The sequence below is a fragment of the Ptychodera flava genome, chromosome 18 (assembly GCF_041260155.1).
Source record: "Ptychodera flava strain L36383 chromosome 18, AS_Pfla_20210202, whole genome shotgun sequence".
Classification (NCBI taxonomy): domain Eukaryota; kingdom Metazoa; phylum Hemichordata; class Enteropneusta; family Ptychoderidae; genus Ptychodera; species Ptychodera flava.
This window is the reverse complement of record NC_091945.1, coordinates 18,871,688-18,895,014: the sequence shown is the minus strand read 5'-3', so window position 1 is coordinate 18,895,014 and position 23,327 is coordinate 18,871,688. Positions and strand designations below refer to the sequence as shown.

The 23,327-nt window shown below is 37.7% G+C and overlaps 1 protein-coding gene across 1 annotated transcript in view; it reads left to right on the top strand.

Annotated features, from left to right (window-relative positions):
• The window catches only part of LOC139117072 (acid-sensing ion channel 2-like), a 44,921-nt gene extending 26,124 nt beyond the window's left edge, over positions 1 to 18,797 (top strand). The window contains exons 4-8 of the mRNA XM_070679902.1: positions 6,194 to 6,384; positions 9,533 to 9,740; positions 10,931 to 11,084; positions 11,649 to 11,740; positions 16,173 to 18,797. Of these exons, the coding sequence (XP_070536003.1) occupies positions 6,194 to 6,384; positions 9,533 to 9,740; positions 10,931 to 11,084; positions 11,649 to 11,740; positions 16,173 to 16,390 (863 nt within the window). The 3' untranslated portion in view covers positions 16,391 to 18,797. The remainder of the gene's footprint in view (positions 1 to 6,193; positions 6,385 to 9,532; positions 9,741 to 10,930; positions 11,085 to 11,648; positions 11,741 to 16,172) is intronic.
• Positions 18,798 to 23,327: the final 4,530 nt, after the last annotated feature.

Sequence of the window (23,327 nt, the reverse complement as noted above, 5' to 3'; positions counted from 1 at the left end):
GAGAGAGAGAGAGAGAGAGAGACAGACAGACAGACAGACAGACAGACAGACAGAGAGACAGAGAGACAGACAGAGAGACAGACAGACAGACAGAGAGACAGAGACAGACAGACAGAGACAGAGACAGACAGACAGACAGACACCTGTCTGTTCAAATCCTAAACCAGCGTATTTGTCTGCAATACCGGCGACTTCAAAGGCCAAACCAACGTCATACTGTCCATCTGTCTCACACGGAATGTGTAAAATGTGGAAGGAGTTGCTGCATGACTTGAAATGAAGCCGTGGTTTTTCTTTTGTCTGTTCCCTGAGGGCAAACGATGAACCTTAGCGAGTGAGCTCGGCCGTGTAACTGCGTCAGCTATTTTCGCGAGAGCAAATCGTGAATCGAGTGAGGCTTTTGATGTCGACTCGTTGATAAACGTCATATTGCAACTCTGAGTTAAAGGTGTGAGAAGCTCTGAGGAAATATATTTGAAGGTAGTGCAAGATGCAGGGATAAACGCGTCACAGCTCCCCGGATAGGCTTCATTGATTATGAAATCCCCCCAACTCACTGTTTGCTGCGAGCTTCAAAATAAGCCCCACAAGAGGAAGACAAAAAATGTTTAAAGTTTTAGATTTAAAGTTTTAGAGTCCCAACGTCTGTCCCCGAGGCGCATTCTATACCCTAAATATATTGTTTCACTGCAATTTACAGACTTGATGTATATATGCGAAGCTGTCTCCCTTCATACCCCTGAAACGATACAAAAGAAAAAAAGATTCTGCTGCCATCAAAATGAACAAAATGATAACGGTTGCGGTGCTCATGATTAAAAAAAATTGTCCTTGACTTCATCGACAAGAACAGACTTTGTTTGTCTGTTCGTCCGTCCGTCCTTCCCCTCGGCGCTTGCGCGGTCTCTCACTCGATCATTTATTCATTCAATCACGAGCGATCGCAGGTGTCAGTTCATTTCTGTATGCAACGTTCTCCGGAGACAGCCGCTACGAACCACCGATTCAGTTCACCAATCTGTAAAAACGATTGAGTGACAAACTGGTTTGACTGTTCAGTTTCTTGATTTCTATTAGAGTAAGTATAGTTTGCTCAGTGAGGGGGAAACCTCGATGTGTCTGATCTGTGGGCTGTAAGGGTAGAAGTGACAAAACAATGAAATGGCAGGAATTTTTTAATGATTTAAACGTGTAATTCTTAAGAATGTTGGACATAAAAGTATTTAAAAATCATATGAATTTGTCAGCACGAGACTGATTTTAATTAAAGTCTGAATACCTGGGACTTTCAATTTAATTTCGTACTTTAAACCATATTCAATTACTAATTGACTTTTGCTCTTTTTCTTAGTTCAAAATTTCAATTAAGGTAGATTGCGCCTCGGGGGAAAATATTCAGACTCAAATTGTCACGATACTTTTAATTTTTTGTCTCCTGTTTGTGAGGACTTATTAATGAAACTGATGGAGCAAATAAAGCTTTTACCGTCTTATTTTCGTGAAAATCGAAAATTGAATTTTTCCCCGTGGCGGCCATTTTGAATAATATCGTATAAATTTAAGGTGCTTTGTTTCCATCGTACCGGAATTTGAACGGTGACCTTTCTCTTCCAGTTGTTATACATGCTTTTTAAGGTGAATGGCAGTTTAGAGTTTCCTTGACGTAGGTTTGAGCAAAAGTTTAAGTCTTTCATTTCGAAGCGCGCACTGCCTTAAATGCCAATTTTGAAAGTCTACGCTGAACATGCCACGCTTTGTAACAGTCTCGGATCTATTGATTTTGACATCAGGAAAAGTACTACTCAGATTTTGATAATAGATTAGTCACAAAAAACTACCAGAAAATGTTTTAATCGCTTGAATACCATTACCAACACCATCGATTTTTTCTGCGACGTGTCCAGGTTCTACAATACACACTGCCGTGGATTAAAAGCGACCAGTTATGATTTGAGCATTGTAACGATTTACTTTTATCGGCAATAAATATAAATACATAGTTTTGTATATTGTGTTGACAAACAGGATGTCACTGATGTTCTGGATATACCTGTGTACGGCATATACAAATCTCTATCATAATTCAACGTTTGAGGGACATACGTTATCAGTATGCATTCGGTGTTACTGAGAAGCTGCGAAGATAATGCTTGCCAGGTTACGCCGATGCTGTTAGACAAGCCGTATACATCAGCTCAACGGAACAGCAACAGGGTTCCCATTCTATACGTTCACACAAGACGTTTTGCATTGATTAGAGGGTCAAGTTGTGAACATGAGAATCTGTCCATGATCCAACCCTTTCTCGACGAAATCTCGCGAGATAATGACACTCATTTGAACTAACCTTGTATACCAACCATTCAAGAAGTAGTGTCTATGTATAACTTGGCTAAAATCAGTAACTTTGCTTTATTTTACGTCCCTAAAATTGCGGATAACGCACCCTGTATCTTTTAAGTGGTGACAATATGCTGCTAAACACCGCAGATACGTTACTGTAGAATCTATCCATTTTTGTTTCACATATTTATTCTAACATGATTCTTCTCAAGGTATATGTAGTGCCTTGGTGAGTTTCTCGGATATTTACATTTGTACAGTACTTACAAGACCACATGTTTTGTGGACTCACTGATTTGCAGTACAGAAAGCAAACTGAGTTTTCACCGTCTTGTTTTTAGAGAAAATCGGAAATTTGATTTTTACCAGTATTGTACGTTAACAGAGGAAAAGCAGCCATTTTGAATTGTAATTTCTCCTGTTATATTAGGAAAGCTGTGTCTCTGATCCAAGCTTTGCACGAGGACCCCTAAGTCTGTTCTTAATTATGAAAGAGAATACTTTAAAGTTTCCTTGTGCATAGAATGAGCAAAAGTTTAACACTGTCAGTTTCGCGTCGCGTAATACGTAAAGTAAGTGTTTTGAATTGCACGATTTCCTATTGATACTAAATCATTTTGACGTGTATGTCAATTCATGTTTAGACCTGATGGTTTAGATATGTTAATTAATGTCAATTTCATGTTTAGACCTGATGGTTTAGATATGTTAATATTCATTATTACAAACATAGACTGTCGCAAACAATATGTTTGTATAATGATTTGCAGAGCGGTGTTTAAGATATGTAGAACGTCCTTACCATATGATTAACCGGTTAGACAAAAGGTAAAAGTGTTCTAAATTGGTTTCATGTATATTTCGTCGTTGCCATTTGCTCTATGTACACAAAACCGAATAAAAGGTAGGATTGGAACAAAAAATGTTGCGATGACAAGGGTTAAAGTAATTCAACCTTGGAGAATATTCTCTAACCAAACACTTGCGAAATACTTGCAAAACATGTTCATGGCATTTCACCTATGGAAAGTGGATAAAGCGTCCGCACGTTTTGATTTCGAGGCAACCAAGAGGTTTGGGTATTGACGCAGCAATCACTAGTGATGGCGATTCCTACTAAATGAAATGAAAGAATGTTGCCATTGATTTGAAATCAGCCGTAAAGACACAATAAATAATACGCATATTATTTTTTTTGTTTACTTAAGTTTTATAATAATATTTTTGTAAGCATTTCTCCCTTAACGCAAATGACTTCTAGTGACTCTCTAAACATCGACGACATCGCAGTTTCTTGTGCCGAAGAGAACAGCAGCTAAGCAGTGTAATTGTCTGATCTTAACATGTAAATAACACAGGCGAACACTTCATGCATCACGTATGTGAGAATCGTTTCCCATCAAAAGCTATCAGAGAGCAAGTAATATTCCCAGGGGTCGACGATATATCAACGATTTTATCTCCAAAGAAGAAAGTTCGCTAAAGGCGTCCCGCACCATTAAAATATTTCACAGCACGTCGCCATCTGGATTACAGAAATTGCTTTAATCCAGGAAAGCGACTTCTCCACAAGTCTGTGAATACTGATACGTTGTTTGGCTTCATCCTTCTGCGGTGTTTAGTATGACAAGGTTTAGATAATGACAAGTATGTGTGTATCTTTACTCGTGCCAGGTGTCATCCCACGTGACAGTTCTAACGTAAACATTGTCACTTCCCTCCATATTTCTTCTCAGATCTTTGAATCGCATCACCTTCAAAACGAAACCTTTGAAAATAGAGTCCACGATTTCAGTTCATCAGCTGATTTAAAACTGTCTAAATCTCTTGCTCCATGACAAAATTAACCGATAATAAGAATTTGTTTTTATCATTTCTGTTTAGGTTCACATTTTTTAAATTTTTTTTCCAGTCTCCGCAGCTTGTGTGAAGTAATTTTGAATATGCAAATGAAGCTTGGCTTCTGTTTTTGAAAAAAAAGGTTCATTGCCCCTAATATATCTAAAATAGGTAGTAGGGGCCATTTTCAACTTAAAATATCCGCAGATTTCAGGTTATGTATTTTGTCTAATGTCGACTATGCATTGAGACCCCTAATCTTTATTCTTGACTATGAATTCAATTAGTAGCGTCACAAATGTTTTCTTGTGGTAAGCATGAGCAACACATTACGTTTCGAGGCTTCGCTCGTACCTATAACTATAACTTTGGATGACTTTTCACTCTGTTTATTCCATAAGTAATTTGCATGTTCTTGTTCTACTCCATAAAGCGCATTAAAACACCTACGTGTACTATTTAGCTTGTCAACCTCTGGTCTTTCATCATACATGAAGTAAAATGTACTTTGATAAAATTGATTCTCCTTTATGTAAACGTTGCCAAGTATATGGCACTTACAAGCATAGATTTTGGGAATGTATTGTAGCAAAAAATATATGGAGTTTTACGGAGAAAGTAATAAATGTTACATTTTCCATTTGATTTAATTTGGCAGATGTGATCAGAGGATATTATTTCAAATCAAAGAAATTGGAAAAAGTTGTAAATCTTGTTATTCTCATAGCGAGATGGTCTATACATAAATACCATGTCTGTAATCTTGAAGAGTCATTTCCTTCTGTAATTTTCTTGAGAAACGAGCTGTATCAAAAGCTCAAGCTCAGAAATTGAAACTTTGCTTAAAGTCATGTGATTTTTTTTGGCACTTCGTGGTAGTTTTCAGACATGTATACCTTTTGTGATAAAAATAAAATTTGTGGGAAAAATGGTTGACCATAAAGGTTAAAACAAATGTACTGTGATAATTCTAGTCCGGACCAGAATTCACAATAACATTTCAGTCTATACACTTACAGGCTGAGTTGACAAGCCGAATACTGTGTATCTCAACAATGCTATTGAGACAGAAGAACAAGAAATTATAGTAGACGTGAAAAACAAAAATAGTGAAAATATCATTTAAAGCTGAGCCCTTTAATCAACCACCCTAAAAATACCAGCTCCGCCCATCTCATCTCATTGACGGACATCCCTGCAGTTGCGCAAGTTCGAAGCAGCACTTACCGAACGCTGCTTTTGCTGAGTAAACTTTAGTATACTATTGATTTGATAAATCAACCACAACTCTTGACTCGGAATAATTCATCATTCAATGTATTCAGTTTGTAAATGTCTGTACGGATATCAAAGGCAATCATCATCACACAACTGTTCACATATATCAGTACCTAGTCAGGGCTGACACGATACCTGTCAAGAAACCTTTCATTTGTCATTTTTGTTGGAGAGAACAGATACCTCTTCGTCTTATCCCCATGTGTATTATGACAGTAAATATACCGGCTTTGTAATATGCTACATGTATGATGTTACTGATGATATATGAATTCTAGGATTGTAATTTAGTTATCAACTATAGTATTGGGCATTATATGCAGGCTTTGTTGACATACAGGTTGCAAATAAGAATTTCGACATAACCTTGGGAATGGGACAAGAAATTGCTTGACTATCAGGAAAATACATTGAAATTTTAAGCTGATGTTACTCATAATTATATATATATATATATATATATATATATATATATATATATATATATATATATATATATATATATATATATTATCCTAATGTATTGATGAGTGTTGCATTCTCGGAAACTGTACTTTTAATACGACATCCCTCATCGTGTCGCAGTTGTAAAAGCGTGTGTAAACTTTTGGTCAGGTTTCGAAAGCGAAGAGGCATGATGGAAATCACTCCGTAAAAAAGTCGTTGTTATTTTTTCAAAATGATAATCTTACAAAATAGCTTTCATATTAATCCCTTTCTTCTCCATCCTCAGATAACGGGCTCCGAGTTGTCCTCAACGCGCAAACAAGTGAGCATCTCCCGACAGCTGACCTGGAAGACTCGTTCATTAACGTCGGTTTTAAGCTGATGATACATCCACCGACCGAGCCACCTTATCCGAAAGAGTTAGGCTTTGCCGTCGGACCAGGCAGTCACATTTTCCTCGCAATAACGAGACAAGAGGTGAGTGACGTAGGGATCGCTAAACAATACCGTTGTTTTCACTTTTAATAAGAAAGCTGCCTTCAGCATAACAAATTGTTGCTGTTCCTAGCGCACTAGAATACATTTAGCCACATGCAATTTCTTACGTTACAGAAATGCTCTTTTAAGGTATAGAATGCACATCGTGTACAGATGCTCGGAGTCCCAAATTTTCACAATTCCTTTTCGGAACTACAACTTATGGAGGCTCATTTTAAAGCTCTTGGAGTAAGAATAATTTTCACAGTCCTAGTTTTTCGAAAATCAAAATTTGTATTTTCCTCATAGAGTTAACACAGGGATGGCGCCAAGTTTGAATTTCAAATCTCGGTAAATGTTAGGTACTTTGTTTCTCTAGTACCATATTTTGCACGGTATAACTCCCTGATTTTTAATCTTGATTTGGAAAGAGAATGGTTGAAAGTTTCATTGGGGAAAGTTTGAGCAAAAGTTTAAGTCTCTCATGTTCGAATCGCACTCTGCCTCAACCCTTTACCTGCCAGACAGTATCACTTTCCATCTGCCAAGTCAGTAAAAAGCGGTATTTAGCCAAAACCATATGTATTTTCACCCACTTGGTTTTGTATGTATTACAACGTAGCAGCTTTAGCCCTAAAAATCATGTTTATATTATCTCTGTCTTCGCCTTCAAATCTTCAAGTCTTTGTTAAAATGCACCATATGGGACATGCTTTGCTTCGCTAGTTTAACCAACGTGACCTGATGGTGAAATATGAACTTGGCAGGTCACGCCTTGTCACAGTTTACAGTCTATTGATTTTGACATCAGGGCAAGTGTTCCTCAGATTTCAATGATAGATTAATCAAAAAGCTAACACCATCGATTTTTTTTTCTTCGACGTGTCAAGGTTCTGTAATATACACTGAGGTGCCTCGTTGCATTTAGAAGGGTCAAATTCTACAAATCAAATCGAGATTAAATCAGGAAGTTCTTTCTAAATAACGCAGTGAACGATCGCGAGCTTTGGTTTAAACAATGAATTATGTCAACTGAACTTATATGACTTAAGGTGAAGTACTACGAATTACGTCAAAATTAAGTTGTGGTGTCATTTTCTTGAAACTTTGCACAAATATTCTTGGAAGTTGTGCAAGTGCAAAAATAAAATAAAAAATGGGGGTTACCACGCTCGTTTCCATGGAAACGGACGTTAAAATGGCGTCGTTAGAAAGAAATAAAAATGATATAATTCACTTAAACTAAAGAAAGCAATTATAAATAGCTTAGCAAACGAGTTAATTTTAATAAACACCAAGACTTAAGATCCATATCTATCGAATGTATAGTTTTCATGAAGTTTGTAAAGAAATGTTTACATAAGTATCGATTACAAAATGATGATATCGAAATTATATCACTACATAATTTTCTAACTTTCTTCCTGTCGCTTTGAATGGTGTCATTTTAACCAAACTAGGCGAATAAAATCCTGACATAATACCATTTAGTTTACACTTTTAATAAAAGGGTGTCACCACGCTACTTTTACAATATCTCCAGGTGAATGGGTAATATGCGCCATGTAAATGGGAGAGAAATGTTAATTTTTCGCTCATATTGAATAAAAACCAGCTTCCTAGGGGGTCAAAACATGACAAGGTTATAGGTCACATGTATTTCTAACAGACTGGGTCAAAAAATTAGGTAAAAGCGCAATTTCAACAATGACAGGTGATGTTAAATACATGCGCTACAAAGTAACCCATTTGCGACAGGCTGGAGTTAAATCTGCGCAGAAACGTTCTAAAGCGTGTGCGCGTCCGAATTCGTCGCCCTTTACCTTAACTGACACTTTAGACCATGGAACTATGTCTGAAATATTATTGCTAAAAAAGTCTGAAAAGTGGCAGAACGTATCATCCATGCTCTGTATGAGAGGTTTTTCACTTGGAAAAAAAATTAAGGGTTTTTCACGTCTATGCACGTGTCAATAAGAGCATTAATTTGAGCTGATTGCAAAATGGTCAATTTAAAAATTTAGAAATTTATTTCTTCCTGACTCTAATAATTGAAAAGTTATGAAAATGGGAACTTTGAATACATAATACCCTCAATTGATTATCGTTTGTGTTAAGAATTTTGAAATTGAAATAAAATAAATAAAATGACTGAAAATAAAACGAGGGTATTTTGGTCAGGGGACAACTTTAATGTCATATTGTCTATTCTGCCATATGTTAAAATCCTATGTTTTTTTCCTCAGGAATCGATTTGATATCATGCAGTGGTAGTGCTTTTCCCAGACTTGAAAAACGAAAGAAAGCTTACAATGATAGTATTTCTTGCTTGCTGAATGTTGATGTAAAATGTGCATCTTACTACTTTCCTTCGTCTCCTGTACGCCATAGCCGAACATACCAAAGAGACATACACTACAGGAAAAATTGCGAGACTGGAGCGAGAAAGTGACGCTTTCTCGCAACGCTTTCTCGCAATCGGTGAGAATCTTATTATTCTCACCGCTCTCAGTGAGACATTTTTAATTCTCACTGGTGATCTGAGCAGTGAGAAATGCACTCTCATGGTGAGAATCAAGTATGATAACATATTCTCACCGGTGAGACTGAAAATTATCATCAAGCACAGTGATAATGGTTATTTTTTACGGTGGGAATGTATCATACTAATCATTCACTGGTGAGATTCAACCAGACTCACAGTTGCATTGGTGAAGATTAATCTGGTTAATTGTCACCAGTACATTGAATAATGAGTCTAGCCGATTCTCACCAATGAACGGTGAGTCTGGTTGACTCTCACCAGTAAAATTACCATTCTGACTATAGGCTTGGTGAGAATTTCCAGTCTCACGGGTGAGAATATGTTACCATCCTTGATTCTCACCATGGAGTGCATTTCTCACTGCTCACCTGCGAGAATTCACAATATCTCACTGGATAGCATTGAGAATAACAAGAGATTCTCACCACTTGCGAGAAAAAGTCACTTTCTCGCTCCAGTCTCGCACTTTTTTCCTATCGTGATATTGAGATGAGTCTATTCTCTAACTAAAATTTAGTTGAACATTTCCACAAGCGTCTTAAAAGTAACTTACATGAATATTACAGTTAGGTGTTAATAAGTCTCTTTCGTCATTATTTTCAGATAAAGCGCCTGTCCAAACCCTACGGAGAATGCGACATGAAATCAGTCGGCAGCAAGTACTTCGACCACTATTCCATGTCGGCTTGCCGAATAGAATGCGAGACGGCGCTCCTACTGGAAATGTGTGGATGCAGACTTGTCGAACAGCCCGGCAATGGCCCTGTGTGCACACCAAAAATCGTGAAAGAATGCGCACATGTCAAATTACGTAACTATCATTTCTTATTGTTATAAAATGCAGATTAGCGTTTTAAGTCGGCCAAAATGAAGAAAATCTTTACATTATTTCGAAATTATTTACTTATTTCTTTTGTTTGTTTGTTTGTTTGTCTGATTTATTTGTTCGATATCATTTATTTATCAGTTAAAGGCGCCCTTCTCAATCCCAGGTTCTCGCATTAGCGAATGTGTCAATAGCCCATTAACAGTTTGTCATTCTTTTGTTTTCCATTGAAAATTTCATCAAGTAACTAATATTTATATTAGATAAATCTGATAATTGAGTGGGGGCTTTAACCAATAAATTATTTATTTATTTATTTACTTATTTATTTATTTATCGACAGCTGTAACTCATAGAAAACGGTAACAAACAATAAATATGCGAAGGAAAAACTTTGTGCCGGGAGTTGAACGCAGATAGCACGAGTCGAGGTTTTCACTTGGCCGACTTGATTTCCCGATTGGAATGCTATGAAAGACACGCGACAAAACACGCGTTCTTTTCAGATTCTGAAAGCCTATAGGTGTGAGGGCGTGATTAGAAGTAATAGGGAGAAAGATGAAAAGTGACAAATAAAGGTCATTGTCATGTTAGTCAGAATGGTGGGATGTTTGTGTCCAATTTACCATACTGGGAATACATAGAGCAGTATGTCCAACGGCAAAATAGTACTCATTCGAACGGCAACGTCATCTCTCAGTATTGTCTGCGTTGTGTGCTGGGCATAATTTCCCTCAGCTAAGCTACGTACGCCCGCCTAGCGGGACGCCAACTTAAATTTGGCAAGAGAGCAACGATACATATTCGAAACTTGTAAAGGTGGCTACTACCCCGTCGCCATGATCCTTTAAGGATGGATCTAAATATCTTGGATAGGGGTCAAACATGAAAAAGGTCATGCCGAGAAACAATTTGCCAAAATTTGCTTTGCAGAGTTTAATAATTTGCAAAAGATATTGATGTCGACCGCTCATAAAGTATAGAATACTTGTTTAGAAAAAGCATGCATACCATATAAAATATTTTCAAAACCAGAAAAAGCGAAAGAAAGATGCAAATTGATGCCTTGACAACCCCTCCCAAACTCAATGATTCGTCCCTTAAAGTGGATAATATGGATCATACATTAACAACGATTTTTCTCTTCTTCTCTCTTCTTGAAACCTTTATCATAGTTGAATACATCGAAGGCCATATAGAATTCGACTGCCCGTGTCATATTCCGTGCGACAGCGAAGTTTACTCCGTCACGCCGTCAAGTTCCCGTCTAAAGCCAGACAGATCGGGCAAATCACCGGCTATGTCTAACTACACCCAGGAGTATATCGAGTAGGTGGAAATGGCATTTTGTCTGGTTCGATTCGGTTTGTAATGATCCCCTGACGCTGGATGTGTCTGTATGTGTCCCGAATGGATGCATCAGTGTCTTTTAGCTGTGTTGCTATACAATGAAGGCTATTATACAAAGTACGCTGTAATCTGGGAGATCCTTCGTCAACATTTAGGAAGATTTATAACTACTTCATTAAAACTGCTGGCCTTAATCACATTAATATATAGTACATGCATTCACAGTGATAGTCTAATTCAGATTTTGTCCAACTTTTTATGACCTATCCGAACTTGGACGAGCAAAGAATATTATGGTTTGAATGATTCAGTTTGTGCTACGTTAATGCCAGCAGTTTTACTAAGTACCTTATGTTTTAATTATAAAATCGTGTAAAGTGAACCAGGACTCGAATAGATAAATGGATAAGACTATACAATTTGTTGCTAGTGTTTACTAGTGTTTTCTTGTTTGTTTGTTTTTTGGGGGCAGCCTCACTGTATTTGTCAAACCGTTTACTGTGGTTGATAAATTTGTCGACATTGTTTATATCTTTGAAACAGTTCCAATGTACTTGTGTTGACCATTTTCTACGAAGAGCTCAACTTTGAAACAATCACCCAGCTTCCCGAAACGTCTCTCGTCGGCTTGTTGGGTAAGTCTTGAGCAAGCTTTGGCCAAACGGTACAGGTTACGTTTCTGGGACGGTAATCTGATCGTATCTGTTACTTGTTAAACGAAAGCTTCTGTCTGATGTACCAGCATGCACTATATGTACTATATGTACAAAAAACGTCTAGTGCATTGATAAAGTGGTGTTGCCTTCTGTGTTCTGGACGATTTTTTCGCTATAAATACATTTTTTCTGGCAAGCTAGCCATTATATCGATTGGTTTATGCATCTACCTGCCCCTGGACCAGTTTAATCTTCAGACACGTAAAAGTTTCTTGGATTTCCCAGATTTTCAAAATCCAGTCGGGAAACGATTTCATACCTTGAGTTTCTTAAGTGTCATACCGCACCTATACTATACGTACTGCCACTGACCGATAGTCACGTGCAGTAAGTTTACTAGCTCTGCAGTTTACCGTTCTTTAAAACCCTGTTTATCAATGTATCAGAGATAATCTCTATTTAATAAAGATATCTAGAATCCTGTGATTCAAATTACATTCCAGAAACGTAATATGCATCCGTGAACAAAGGCACCTTGTTTGATCGTTAATATGTTTATCACGGTGGCAGCAGATATACGATATGACCTTAGAGGCTAAACACGTACATGTGTCATTCGTGACGCGTTGCATCCAACCTATAAATCAATTTGTACTTTCGAGATAATTTCAAGTTCGATAAACGTGTTTGTTGCACAGAAAATACAAAACTTAGAAGACAATGCCCAAATAAGGGAGGAAAACTCAATGACCGTGGGTGAGAATTAAAAATATGATTATGATTATATTGCAGTAAAGATTTGCGTAGGGATCTTTGGAATGACCACTATGTGCAACAAGGTTTGATTTGATTTGCATGTGTGAGATGTAAGATATAAGATGATATGAGATATGATAAAATGTAATGTAAAATATGATGTAGTATATGATATGATACGAGACGCGACGATATAATATGACGTAATACGATGTGACGTGATACGGTATGACGTGATATGTAAACGGGTGATAAATATGATGTGGTGTGATATGGTATCATATGACAGGATATATTGTTAAGCACAAGACAGGGCAGAACATTGAACACCTAAGGGTATTGAGTGGTGTGGCATAATATGAGTTGACAAGAAATGACGTGACTGTTACACACAAAAAAATCTCGACATGGCTTGATATGGGCTTGATATGAAACTAAATATGACATGAGCTGCAAAGACACGACATGACACGACACGACGCGACGCGAGGTGACATGACATGACACGACACGACATGACGTGACATGACATGACATGACATGACATGAGATGACATGCAAGATATGGCGTAGGGAGCTTTCAGTTATCATGAGGGGGGCCGGAGGAATGGGGGAGGGTCACATTTTGTAAACTTGCTAAGTTTATGATGAATGCAAAGTCTGAGAGAGCTGTGTAAAGAAAATTCACAACAATACTGCCATATATAGTGAATCAACATTTTCGGTGAAATTCAAAAATCAAATTTCTTGTACACTTATGCACTTGTAACCATTCTATTCTAATTAAGTACATTTACATGTCAATTATCAAACGTCTATAAATGAACAAGTATTCCTAGTCATATATTGGAAAAAATGTTTGTAGTTTGCTCATAGATTACCTTACAATACTGCCCCTACCACTTCAAGCAAAGTAAATTTCCATGAATTATCAAATATATATAAAAGTAGAGATATAGCTTCTTTTTCGTAGCAGGAAATTGTTAATAGTTTGCCCAATAGATTACCATGTATTATGATTTGATATGTACGGATGAAGAACTATATCAGCCACATCTTTGCTTCTAACAGTTGCCCAAAATGGTGACCCTCGTGACATTTCATTGCTCTTCAAAATGCTTGCGCGAAAAATTGCGACCCAACCCCTCCCCCCCCCCAAAAAAAAAACCCACTGGCCATCTCTCCTGTAATTTCTGTTCTGTCCCTTACCTTATTAACACGTCCTATATTTGTACAGTCGATATTGTTATCGTTGAAAATTTAATTCATTCGTCAACAACAGTCACTACACGTGTATGGGTTTTGTTGAGGAGCGGAATGCTTGGCATACTAACATGCTATAGGGAGTTGGACAGGAAACAGCATTTGATACAAAGAGCAAGAAAACTAAAAGTATGAGCAAACGTTACAGCAAATGCCCCTTTAATATATTTGCCCGTAATATAACAAATTCAGCAGGTTCTATCAAGGATATAGACATATTTCAAACTTTTGAGTTTCGAGGAGGGGGGGGGGTGAGGGTTTACATTTTAGAAAGGGGCATCAGGGGGAGGGTTATATTTTACATGATGGACCACCCTCGATTTCCTCCAGCACACCCCTCATTATCACTGATGGCTCCTAAAATGACATGACATGACATGACATGACACGACATAACATGACATGATCACACAGCATGACATGACATGACATGATATGACATGACATGACATGACATGGGACAAAGCAACATGATATGACATGACATGATCACACGGCATGACATGACATGACATGACATGACACGACTCAGCTGGATCATAGACGTTGGATGACATTAGTCAATATGAGATGACATAGCCTGGCATGACATGACTTGGTCTCCTCGTTACACTAAATAGAACATGGACCGGAAACACGTTCCACTTCAATTAGAAATCATCACTCAAAGAAGAAAGTACGCCTTGATTAGCATGCGACACATCTGGACCAGAATCTCTGCCGATGAATAATTAAACAGCCACAAACCCCATGACAAAACGTATCAGAAATTTAAATGGGGTTTTCAGACCAAGATATCGATACTCGTTATTTATTCTGAGTAATAAAAGGTTTATATCTACTCAGCAATTCAAACCAGTCGATTATTTGCCGGCTCTATCATTTAGTCACTTCCCGTCGCAGCCAAACACACATGCATACGAAAAGTGCATCTTGAGAAGGACGAAGTGTCTTTTGGTTCCGTAATAAAAGAACACGACCATCTGGTATCTCCTAATCGCTTCATTTCAACTCATATGACACTGGACTTCATTGTCCCCATGGGATTCAATAATTAGAACTGCCAATCATAGCATTCATATGGAATTGACTTTAGTCGGCTCACTGAGGTTTCATACATGTACAGTACCTTGATCAGGTGCCTCGATTCTATGATTTATATCAGTAAATTTTCCGTCTATATGGTAATCTACATATGCATATATAATGAACACGATCATGCCTAAGCCGTCCTAATCACCGAGCAGATAGAGCAAATGACACTGATAAAATCACATGACCGCTCGACATTTATGATTGGACAAGGCTTGATATGAATTCAAACAAAAAGGTGGTCATCCGCTGTTCGAATATTTCACCACCTCGCAGGCTGCGGCCATACTGCAGTCTGTTGCACACCATCCAACAACAAGGGCAATTTACTGGATGTTGCAAGTGTGCAGTGTATAATGCAACGCAATATTGACAGCGTTCTCAAAGCCTGGATTATTTGCAATAGCTGTATCCATCCCTAGGATCCAAAATTTTCAATTTTTCAGTAAGCTGGATACTTGAAGTATCCAGAACACATGGAGAATACAATAAAATCCTCGATGGATCCTGCACTTTTGGCTCAGTGTCAGTAACGTAGGAAGGAAGAAATTCCACAAAGATGCAAATCCAAAAGAGAGAGTTATTCCCCACCAGTTAATGAATCACGATATAGACCTTCAGGGTCTTTGAGTATAATCATTAGATTTCTATCTCCAAAAAGAGTTTACCAAAAGAGTTTGATGAATTGCATGACTTTATCACATATGTATATAACCGATAAGTCTGACATGCTCATGAACCGTTTTAAGACTCTGTATTTAAACTGGGCAGATTTTGATTGATTCAACCTACAGCCACATCAATATAAAGATGTTATTGTCAAGGTTCATTAAAATATGTGCAAATTCCCGTATGGGAAATTCGATTGTCACTATCACTCACCGAAGAATGATGTTTCCGACAGTATGCTGTACACTGCTACCAGCAGGATAGGAATCTTCAAACAAAAATAATCCTTACAATTTATCAATTTGCCTGCATAGATAGATACTGCAGAAATGCTCCAAATTGCAAAACCTACGTGCTATCCACTACTTGTTTGCCAAATGTGAGAGAGAGAGAGAGAGAGAGAGAGAGAGAGAGAGAGAGAGAGAGAGAGAGAGAGAGAGAGAGAGTATACTGATGTACTCGTGGGAAATTACAGTGCTCGATGCTAAAAGAGAGCGTTATGAGCAAAGACAAAAATTACTTAATACAAATAAATGATCTGTTGCTTAAGTTTCATGCGTTTTGCAATCTTCGGAGACAGGGTACAGCATGAAATTTTATATAATATTTATTTATTTATTTATTTTGACAGGACAACTGGGCGGTAACATGGGTCTCTTCCTTGGAGCCAGCATACTGACTTTGATTCAGATTATTGAATATTTCGTGGACGAGTGCATCCACTGCTTCAGACCCATGGCGCCCAAGAAACCCAAAAGAACGTACCGCGGTGAGGATAAGGACGTCAACACCCCGTTATCGGTCCAGCATTGGCAAGGGTCACATCCCGTGCGGAATACCACGGTGTGACAGACCAGGGCCCCGCACACCAACGTATGAACTTTTTGTAGTGCCATTGACTCTGGAACGGTCGTACCACAAAGACACAGCAAGATAGTATGCAACAGATCTTGTCATAATATGTTATTCATTTGTACAGTTAATGATAGTACAGCATGACTGTGAAATCGTCTCAGTTGAACATTTCATACCCTTGTACGAAATTTTGACTGGCAGCGCCAATACCGGCCTGTTTGTATTCCCGCGCTGCCTGCGAACACGAGCCGCTAACATGCTTCGTTTCACCGGGCCAGTCTGGCGACAGCGGCTAAGCTTTGAGCTGTTGCGGAACGCTGAGAACCAATTTATCACTTTCCTACGCCATGACGCGTGGTACAGTTGTCTGACATACAAGATGTCGAGTAAACTAGTTCGGTGATCCTTGACATCCCAACAGAATCTGTGGAAAACGGCAACGGATGAAATGCAAGGGGGCATTTGTGACTTAACAAATACCCTGTTTTCACACGAAAAGTTGGTAAATCTTGGTGAATTTCATAAATATTGTTAAAAAAACGTTTTTCAAATATGACTTTGAACAAAGTTTGATCAAAAACTCGTTAAAATAGCAAAAAACTTTCTTCATATTACAGTTAAGCGTAGAATATGTAAGAATTTAAACTCCTCTTTGCTCTATCATATGATTTTGTCCATTTATCTGGCCATACTGAATTTTGCTCAACTTCATTGATGCTGATGTAAAGCTTGTATATATACAGCTTGTGGTAGTTTAGATCCAATACTTTCCACAGAGTTTGCTAATCACCGAAATGATGTAAATATACTTAAGTTCCTGAATAAAACTTATTTATTCTATTTTCCTTTGCATGAATAGTGGGAAGTTTTGCCGGAGATTTTTGTTTTTCATTTTGTTGACCTTCTGTGCAATGGTTTCTTACAAAGTTCCCTACATGATTGTATATTCGATGTTGCTATATCGATGTTGCTATATTAAACGGAAGGTCGACCCGGGGGAAATATCTTCAGTTTCGGATTCTCAAAATCTGATCATACAACTTATGATACTGCATGATTTGTGCAAGATGCGAGGTATATTGGTATTCATTTATGCAAATTATATGAATCAGCATGATCATTTCGGTATTGAAATGTTATGCAAATGATTCCTTATCAATGTGGAATATTCATATACCTCGCATCTTGGATTATATAGATTTGTGTCGACTCATTTCGAACCTGAGGACTATATAAATTTTTCGCTGTCCTCTTTGTGAAAATCGATTTTTTTTTCAAAATCGTGAGAACGGCGTCTTTTTGAAATTTGAATATCAATTATCGCTGATTACTCCTGAAAAAGTTTCGTCTCCCGTCCAATATGTTCCACCGTGACCTCACCAAGTTAACCCTTTTCCTGCCAAGTCCATTTTTCACCACCAGGCCAAGATGGTTACAATTAATAAAACACAACATATTCCATATGGTGTATTTTAACATAATACTGTACATTTGAAAGCTGTTGAAAACATAAATACTGTAAACTTGATCGAGCCAAGTGGGTGAAAATACGTCATGTTTTGGCTCAATACCGCTTTTTACTGACTTGGCTGATGGGGAAGTGATACTGTCTGGCAGGAAAAGGGTTCAAGGTAGAATGCACCTCGGGGACAGATATTCGGACTCAGTGTTTACAATTATACATTTGAGCTCTGCCATTTGGGGGACGGTCATTCTGAAACTCGTGGACTAAAAATTTTTACCGGCTTCTTTTTGTGAAAATAGAAAGTGTTTTTTCCCCATCGAGTTAACACAGGGATGGCGGCTGTTTGAATTTCAATCGTCGGGAAATATGTAATGGCAAATTTGGCATTGTGACTCCAGATTTTCATTCTGGCTTTCGAAAAGGAGTGGTGTAAAGTTTTTTCAAAGAAACTTTGGGCAAAAGTTTAAGTCTTTAAATTTTGAGGCGAGTATTACTTTAAATCTATTCAAGGTTGAAAGATGATTAAAGCTGCATCCAAAATGCATAGTTTATTGAACACAAAGGCCAGGTGGATGTCGATAACGTGAAGGACCAAATTATATCCTATCAGCAGATAGTTGTAACACGTCATAGACCTTTCGTCGGCATTATGGAAATTGCAAAAAGGTACTATTTCATTTAATTACCCTTCAGGACAAATTTTAGGGTTTCAAGCCTATAATCTTAGTCGAGCTTCACTTCTATGGATGAAATATTTTTAGTTTAATCTGAGCATGCTCAGAATATGTAACATTCCTACTTTATAATGATCTGTATGATTTGCTGTAATGACTAAGATTACTGTCCTTGAACCAAAAGGTTCCTGGCACGTTGATTTGAATAATAGATAATTCGACAAATCGCTATGGGACTGAATGAAGAATGCGCGAAATCGTGTCCAGCGAGTTTGATTGTGTTGTCGTATTTTATTCAAAGTTATGAATCATTCATCGGTTACGGCGTTCTACGGAGCTTGCTGAAGTCACACTGAAAATGTAGTGGGGCATAAGATGACCATTCTAATATCAAATGTGTTACAGTTTTCAAAACAAACTGTAAAAATATTATACGCCCTCTCTCTCTCTCTCTCTCTCTCTCTCTCTCTCTCTCTCTCTCTCTCTCTCTCTCTCTCTCTCTCTCTCTCTCTCTCTCTCTCTCTCTCTCTCTCTCTCTCTCTGCATACATGGATATCAATACTTAGATGCTTCGGAGCCTAGGCCTCTAGTCGTGAAAGTTACCCTTTCATCATAAAAGACATGCGACGTGTAATATTAAAAGAATATATACCTTTATCAAATGTCGATAAAGATATTGTCGTTTTAAGCTTAAAATCACTATTTAATGGCCATCTTAACAAGTAACGCACATACGAAAAATAATTTCTTTGGAAATATCATATTCGGTCACCGTATAATGTTATTGCACATTGATAGGCAGTAGTGTAAGTGTTTAAACATGTGAACCCAAGATAACTAAAATATTTCCCTTTGCGGAAATGATTTGTCAGTCATAGCGCTTTGATTCCTCCGGTCGCAGTAAAAGCAGGCGGTATAAAGCTTGTTTAGATGTTTGTGTAACTACGCTTTATTAAAGTCCATCAAAAGTCGCCACAAGTTGCTCGGAATTCACGTTTGCTAAACATCCTTGTGCCTGTAAAACAGCGTGACACCACGATGTGAAGTACAACGGTTATGTACCGTGTACAAGACTCTGGGTTAAATCAGTAAACATCACTTTATTTGGTGTCATGACGTGTTACCCTAAAATCTAAAGCTTTGTGATGGCATTTTAGGAGAAAAAAATAATAATCGAATGACAGTGACAACATTCGATCATCAAGGAAAACCTGAATGAGGTTTTGCAAATCATGATCAATCAAACCATGTTAATAAATGACTTTAATTTTTGTCGCGAAACAACAAAATGCTTGAAAAATACCAGAAATACTGTATTCATTGATAACACAGCCTTAGTGTGGCTTATAAGTTTATCAGAATCACTTTTTTTATCAGAGCCATACTCGGTGTTCATCTGACCTTGGTGTTGATTGCGTAAAATACATACCGCCAGAGGAATGATTTTAACTCAGTTCAAAAATTCAGCTCGTCTTTCCGTAATACAGTCTGGTTGATCCCAAATGTTTTTCTAGGGAGGTCGGGCATTTTTGCCGGAAAATGGGGTTGGAAGAGTTAAACGTCATCCAGGTGCAGCCGAGTCAGGTTTGTCGCATAATCGAACATAACCCATGATTTTACAATATTGTGCTGTTTTCTCAGCGTCACAGCAAGCAAATACAGAAAGAACTTCCTGTTCAATCCGCAAGTTTTGTTTTCCTATGTTTTTGTTTCTGCAGATATACACTGAAGAACAAGCATACATTATGTGGCACGTGTTTTGGGTTATTTTGTTGTTTTATTTTAGTTTTGGCCTTGCTATAGATCTAGAGAGAGCATGCTGATTTCACACCCTGTATGAAAGGTGTCCACTTTAGTATGCTAAAGGACAGCCTTTAAAATGGTTCAAAATGGAAGAATGTTTGAATCGACAAACTTTTGATCGCTCAAATGTTTCAATTGTATCTCTTGGGCTGCTAGCTTCAATAAAAACATGGAGTAATATGACATCTACCTCCCAATACTGTGACTAGGTATTGATAGTAAGTTCTCCAAATTCCTTCTTTATTAGACAGTAATTAAACCTGTCAAGTTCAGCTCACATTCCCTTCCGATGATGGCATGTAAGTTTCTCCAAAATTTTTGACTGATGTTTGTCATCAAATTTTGTGAAAAGTTAATCACGGTAATCCATGTCTTCCGAAGGCAAATATTTCCAAGGTCAAGGGTATGAGCGACGTGGAGTAGTCTCGATTAGAAACGGTTCACTCTTGTCCCTTTCAACGTTAAATTATATGTGATTACGAGTATGTTGTCTTGAAATACACAAATGATGGTGCGAATGTAGATTGCTCTCATGTCATCGAATTCACTAATTGATTACTTATAATCTGATAATTTAAGCCTTATACATGTTTACCCTCATGACTCACTTGTTATTTTATGTCTCTATTACAAACCTTTTCAACATTCTGAAAGACTGTGATGGAAACTAGGGTAACTCAGACTGTCCTCATTAGATATAGTCCCTAATATTAATGGGATATTAATTGGGGAGATGAAACGACAACATATCAAAGTTCAACCGGCAGTCTATTAATCAGTTAAAGACGTCGAACAATGAACGAAAATGTTCTAATCAGCGGGTAACGGACTGGAATTTAGTAGGCAAATTTTGCTATCAATCGAAAACCAAAAGTAATTATCCTCTGCATTGGTACATCATCGACTGTAGCTGTAGTTGTCATTTATATTTGGGAAGAGCACAATTAATGGTAACGAAAGAGAATATCGGGCGGGCAGGCGAGGTCTTTTAACCATTTGAGCGCAAAGGTCCATTTTTGTTGCCATTAAAAAAATATATCTCAGTCAATTTTTTTTCAGATTTTTGCCTAAATTTTGATAAAACTGTAGCAGATGAAATGTGATGTCCATGTGTTTCAAAATTATCAAAAAATTACGGAATAAATCATAAAAATTGGTAAAATGTTGCACTAAAATTTGGTTGGAAAATTGTAGGACTTTAAAATTAAGAAAATCGAGGGTGACTCCATTTTTTTATTTGTTTTTGATGTTTTGTTTGTTTGTCTTTTTCTTGTTTGGGGGGCCAATCGGACAGAGACATTACACTATACACTCGCGCCAAGTCTTTTGGCGTATAAATAAAAAACAGAAGAAATTGAAGAAATACACTTCTGTAAACTGTAGGGCTATGTGTAGGTGGTGCTCAGATAATGAGTTAAACGTCTTGCCGTACTCTGATGAGACGAGACAAACCCAGTGACTGGGGCCAATCTAACGTTACACGGAATCGGAAAGAAAACATTTCTTTCGTAAAGCCATTCTCTCAAGTATGACCTATGAAAAGACAGCGGCGGTCGATTGACCATTCTATGCATCAGTTGAGTGTACATACATCTCTGTATGGGTCACTGTTAGTATTGGCGGCAGTGTGTGCTTGTGAGAAATAAACTTTACCGCAAACGTGCTGTCATAAAAAAAAAAAAGCAGCAAAGGTTGACAGCCGGGTATGGAGGTACTTAAAAGGCCGGAAACGACCAATGGAAAATGTATACAGGCAAATTACCTTTAGTTTCAGACTTGTCTTGTTATTACACTCTTCACAGACACCTGTGGTCTATTCCGCTCTGCGTCTATGCGCACCGTAGACGTGTGTACATATGCCTGAGAAGAAGCAGGCATATGTACACACGCCGTCTACGGGGCGCATAGATGCAGAGCGGATAAGACCACAGGTGACTGTGCACTCTTCCTCAAAATGATGAAACGCCATGCAAGTAGATGCAGTAGTACAGCAATAAATGTAACTTCACATTTTGAGAGGATTTTTAGCAACCTACATATATCTCAGAGCAAATAATTAAGTTTATATATCTCATCTTTAGTATGAATAATACATTTTAAACTTTTGATTAAAACGTTTCAATTTTTCTGTATCAAACTTACTGTAATCGTCAGAAAACTGTCATAAAGAGGAGCAAAATAATCTATCTCTTGTTTTTGCAAGGTGTACTGGACTTTGATCGGAAAGTTAAGTCTACTTCCTGGTATTTTTGATATACGGTTTAGTCGTGCCGAGCAGGTAAATGCTGTTGTTTAAAAATCGATTGTGACAAGCTTAAGTTAAGTAAACAAACATTGACAAACCGGTACAGTCTTGATTGTGTTGCTATATATTTGTTTAGTGTATTTGATAAAAGGGAACATCTTACCATAAAATATACTGTTCTGTCTTGACGAGTTCATCTTCCTATTTGAGAGGACACTGGTATGATAAGCTGGTTGGTCGCACAATTTGAATCGGTGTTATCAATGGTTTACTACTGTAAAAACTGTCTGAAAGTGCCAATAGTTCAAACATTTTTGTTATATTTTCAGTTCTCTTTGTCTGTTTTGTGAAATTGTCTGTTGCTTCGAAGTATAACGTCAGATTACAAAGATAATGCAGACTGACGGAAAGTACCCTAGCAACAGAGTATTGTCTGTTACATTGGGTTACATCAATGAGGACAAACATGATCAAAGGGAGGGGAGAGAGTGAGAACGTGAGACAGATAGACAAACAGACAAACAGAAAACGCAATGATTTAAAACGGATCCGGAGACACATTTAAAACTTGATACGAATCATGAATACATTCCGAAGTGACAGAAATACAGAAACATCACAGAACTGGATTAAAGTGTTTTGACCTTAAAGGGGAACTACAGAGGCAAAATTCCGTTGAATGGAAAATCCGTACACAATGCAAACCATTCTCAAACTTTATAGAAAGATGCAACCTGTGCCAGC